Source organism: Mus caroli, chromosome 9 (assembly GCF_900094665.2).
Source record: "Mus caroli chromosome 9, CAROLI_EIJ_v1.1, whole genome shotgun sequence".
NCBI classification, from domain to species: Eukaryota; Metazoa; Chordata; class Mammalia; order Rodentia; family Muridae; genus Mus; species Mus caroli.
In genome coordinates, this window is record NC_034578.1 from 69,736,897 (window position 1) to 69,742,040 (window position 5,144).

The 5,144-nt window shown below is 41.9% G+C and overlaps 1 protein-coding gene across 4 annotated transcripts in view; it reads left to right on the forward strand.

Moving 5' to 3' along the window:
* Rfx7 (regulatory factor X7) overlaps positions 1-5,144 on the forward strand; it is a 92,319-nt gene that overhangs the window by 75,299 nt on the left and 11,876 nt on the right. For all 4 annotated transcript variants that reach the window (XM_029481237.1, XM_021172436.2, XM_029481238.1 and 1 more), the window contains 2 exons: positions 2,034-2,150; positions 4,565-4,649. In XM_029481237.1, the coding sequence (XP_029337097.1) occupies positions 2,034-2,150; positions 4,565-4,649 (202 nt within the window). The remainder of the gene's footprint in view (positions 1-2,033; positions 2,151-4,564; positions 4,650-5,144) is intronic.

The window sequence follows — 5,144 nt, forward strand, 5'->3', positions numbered from 1 at the left end:
TTCCGAAGGTCCAGAGTTCAAATCCCAGCAACCACATGGTGGCTCACAACCATCCGTAACGAGATCTGGCGCCCTCTTCTGGAGTGTCTGAAGACAGCTGCAGTGTACTTATATATAATAAATAAATAAATCTTTTTTTTAAAAAAAGTGAGTTTTTCTATAAACTAAACATTCTTTGTTTTTTACCTTTTTATAACTTGTATAACATAACCTAATGCTGAGTTAGGTGTTAATTGACACCAAATTTTGCTTGATGAACCCTGCAGTTAAAGCAGGAAAATGAGATGTAAGCTAATCCTCACCTTCATTTGTCCTATCGTGACCTGTGGCTTGCAATACAGCCCTTGTTTTCTAAATCATAACTGTATGTGCGCTATTAATTCTCATAAGTTAGCATCATTGACTATTTAGAATTTTCCAATGGGTAATGATAAAATCCTTTTTCTTTAAAACTACTGAAATCTAGATAGGCCACCTCATAGTAGAGCAGTCTTTATCAGGGAGGTACTCACATGGATACCAATATTTAAAATTATGACAGTTTCTCCACATGACAGGAAGTTGAGCTATACAAACTGAATTCATTTCTAATTCTAAGATTTCATGAAACTAAAGAGATACAAAGGGGAAGAGTGACTCTGGACCTTTGAGACGTCTCATTGCCTTTGGTGTTAGCCTTACCACTGGAGTACAAATATTAGTGCAGATGATCTCTAAGGTCTCTTAGTTCATAGCCCATGTTTTGGAGTTTGGGGGGGGGGGTTGTTTGTCTTGTTTTGTTTTAACGGGCTTTTTTCACTTTCTTTTTCTTGTATAAAATCTCTTATGTTCTTGAACAAAGACTCCAGTGTGGGTTTTGACAAGATGATCAGTGAATTCCTGATAAGGAGACTTGGTGAACACAGTCTCTTCCCAGAGGTTGGGTATTAGGTAGCTGTAGGTCTTAGAAATGGCATCAAAGGTGGCCTTGGCAAAGTTGCCCAGGGTGGCAGTATAGCCTCTGGCTGATGTGTAGCAGTCATCAATACCAGCCATCATCAGTATCTTCATGGGCACAGGAGCAGAGACAATGCCAGTGTTTCTAGGGGCAGGGATGAAGCACACCAACACAGAGCTACCGTGGCCTGTCACCTTGCATGAAACAGTATGAGACTTGCTAATCTTGTTCCCCCAGTAGCCTCACTGCACAGGGATGAAGAGAGCTTGGCCAAGATTATGGCCTGTCAGATGGTAGTAGCTACCTCCTTGGAGCATTTAACACCAAGACCAATGTGACCATTGTAGTCCCCAATAGCTACAAAAGTCTTGAACCTGGTCTTCAAGCCAGGCCAAGTCTGCTTCTGCACTGGCAGGCTCTTTAGAACCTCATCCTGTAGGGGTGTACTCAGGAAAAAGCCAATGATCTCGATTCCTTAATGGTCGAGGAGAATAGGTAGAGCTCCAAGGACTTGATTTTAGGTCCTTATCCAAGCAGTCCAGCTTGGGGATAGGAATCTACTCTTCAGCTTTACCTCCAGGAGCCAGGACCCTGACCCATGCCCCTAGAAATCTCTGCAGAAGCCCGGAAGCCTCTTAATCATGGGGCTGAAGAGGAAGAAGAGGAGACTGTTTTGAAGTTTTAAACCATCCCGTGGTATTAAAACTGTGTAATGCTCTGAGATTGGAAGTTATCTCTTCTCTGTGGGTGTACCTGTATGTATATACAAATTAAAGCCCTGCAAGATGGGCTTACATGTACTCATTTCAGACCTAGGGTTTGACCAGAGCTGGAAACTTTATAGCAATATACTGTCTATGTACAAATTTCATACAAATTTCTCAGATGCCATTGAAAACAGTATTATAGATCCTTAGAGGAAGTCAAGCAAATTTAATCTGAATTTAGCATGTAGCTCCCCAGAGTGAGTGTTTATAAATTGTCCTGAATTACTGGGATATCCATTGGTTCACTGTACTAAGAGTGTATTGAACTAGCACCATGCTGTGTGATGTTGAATTCTGTCACTGTTTGAATTGCTCTCCTTCCTTTGCAGGAGCTACTGTGACAATCTTGGCTACCATCCATTAAGTGCTGCTGACTTTGGAAAAATCATGAAAAACGTCTTTCCAAACATGAAGGCACGCCGTTTAGGCACTAGAGGCAAATCTAAATATCCTTTATCAGAATGGTGTCAGGAATCTCTTTAGACTCATCTGCTAATGTAGTTCATCTGGCCACTACGTTTTGAAATAAGTGTAAATCAACAAATAAACAGTTTAAAGTCCTTAGTAGAGTAACTACAAATGCTATTTCTCCCACTGTTACCAAACTACATAAGAAATAGCAAATGATTTCTAAGTTAAGATTCTGCAAGATGTTATCGTTTTATCATTTTATGTTTTAAATTCATATTTATGTATGTGTTCCTATGCACCTGTGTGTAGCATATATGTGTGCTACCAGAAGAAGAAAGTGTTGAATTCTCTGGAGCTAGAGTTACAGGTGTCTGTAAACCTCAAAGTGTGGGTGCCAGGAACCAAATCCAGGCTCTCTGTAAGAGTTGCAAGTGCTTTGAAGCACTGAGCCGTTTTTCAGCCCCTTTTATCACCTTGTTATTATCCAGTCACCTTTGCTTTAGCAGTAAAAGTGGAGAAAGATGATGGCTTATATTGTTTCCCTCCTGTAATGCAAAAAACATGGGAATCTCCCTGGTTAAAAAATAATTAGAATGGCCGGGCGTGGTGGCGCACGCCTTTAGTCCCAGCACTCGGGAGGCAGAGGCAGGCGGATTTCTGAGTTCGAGGCCAGCCTGGTCTACAAAGTGAGTTCCAGGACAGCCGGGACTATACAGAGAAACCCTGTCTCGAAAAACCAAAAAAAAAAAATCTTGTCTTACAATGACAGTTACTAGTGTTAACTTTTTTTTTTTTTTTTTTTTTGCAACCATTAAAGCAGAACATAGAAAAGACCCTTTTTGTATCAGAGAAATAATATATAAGCAAACAGAAGGGGATGAAAAGTAAGAATTTATTACAGGTTGACCCAAGTGTCCACCACAGGCTGGCCCATTGTGACTGGAAGAAGGACACTCAAGTACCTGCCCTGGCCACAATGGTCTGGGATGGCCAGAAGAAAGACACCCAGTGGAAGAATGTGTGATGGAGAGATGGAAGAGAAAGTGAGGCCAAGGGGTTCATACATTGTGGGGAAAGTGGAACTAGAGGCCATGGTGAGGTCCTTACCTGAGCTGCTACCTAGAGCTGATCCTGCTGTAGCTGGAGTCTGTGTTGAGATCTGTGGTCCAGGTTACCACCAAAGCAGATATCCATGGTATTGGTTGCCACTGGGGCAGTGGGACATGCTGATCTGAGTGGCCTATGCTCCTGCAGGGAGGGAGCATGTCAGGGTCTGTGATTTTATGGCAGCCAGGGGCCTGTGTTGATGTCCAAGGCCATGTTACCACCAAAGCCCATGCAGGTGCTCTGGTTTAGACTGATACTTGAGGCACTGTGCTGAACTGGCCCTACCCCTCACCAGCAGCACCTAGACTGGGCAGCATAGTTGAGCTGACCCTGAGGACATGTAAGCAGGAGAGTTGACCCTGCCCTTTGCAGGATGTGGCATTGAGTGATCTCGCAAGGGCAGTGCTAGAGACCTTACCCTGATGGTTCGGGCACTAGAGAAACTGGTGGGCTGACTAACTCAGCTACCTTCCAGGCCCAGGTCTACAGCTTTGAGTTGGCCCACCCCAACATCTACTCCATCTGTGATCTACTGGAGTCCATGAAAGGGCGGATCCTGCAGATCCAAAGCTGCAGGATCTCTGTGACACAGAGTATCTGAAAGGAGTCCCAAAAAGGATCCAGTATTGATGATGTAGCAGAAGCCAAATGCCTCAAACTGGACCAATGATTAATTGTAATGAACATTTGCAAGTAGAGACTATCTTTTATTAGAAATGCATTCATACCCTCCTTGCTCAGCTCATGGCCTTTTTTAAAGCCTTAAGTTAGCTACTGTGGCAATAAGAGAAGGGGCTAATAAGGAAGAAGGCTGCTTTTCTAAAGGAGTCACAGGTGCACCACTCTAGCCTTGTTTCCTGAATTCAGACGTAAAAGGTCTTGATGTGTCTTTGGCATGTTACAGGTGATAATCCTGTATGTTTCAGTGGAAAAAGAAATATAAAGGTTAAAGCCCTTGTGATACTCTTAAGGGTTGTTTTTGTCCCTCTGCCCCTACTCAAGTTTCCTATCCCTTTGCCAGGTTTCCATCTGGTGATTCCTTCCCTCTGACCTGCTTGTTACTGCTGGCTGGCACTGCATAGTGGGAACATTTGTTCATAATGTTATAACAGATGAGATTCCTTTTAAGACAGTTATACTGAACATTCTACAAGAAATGTTTAGTTTTAAAAGCACTGAAGTATTCTGAGTTTCTGCTAGTACATTGTGCTTTTATTGACAAATTCCCAAAGTATATGTTATCTCCTAGTGATTGTATTCACATTTTACAAACAGTTCCTTCTCAAGTGCTATCTTTATAGGCAGCCCACTTAAAGTGCTTTCAGCCTTAACTGTTTATTACATATTGCTACAGTGGACTAAGGAAAAAAGCTTTTGTTCATATGCCAACACTGCCCAACCTTGACTTTCATAAAACTGGAGATGGGGTAAGAATCCTACAATTTCTTTTTAATAAAGAGAAATGTGCCTTTAATTGAATGCATTCTGTTCAGTATATTGGCTAAAATCGGGAACTGAGGATTGTTCCTTCCACAAATAAAAAGAAGAAAGAGTGGGGAAAAAACACCCACAATGGCCAAAAGATGTTAGTGAAAATGACCTATATCACTGTGAAATTCAGGAGAATAAAGACCTAAGATTACTAATTTGTAGGTATGTCCATATATATTGATGATACCTGTATACATTGTATACATAAGGAAGGAAATCTTGTAGAATAGCTATATTTGACTTCTCTAGAAAAGAAAACAGGGAGCTGGAGAGATGGCTCAGCGGTTAAGAGCACTGACTGCTCTTCCAGAGGTCCTGAGTTCAGTTCCCAGCAACTATATGGTGGCTCACAACCATCCATAATAGGATCTGATGCCCTCTTCTGGTGTGTCTGAAGACAGCTACAATGTACTCAAATTTTTTTTTTTTTT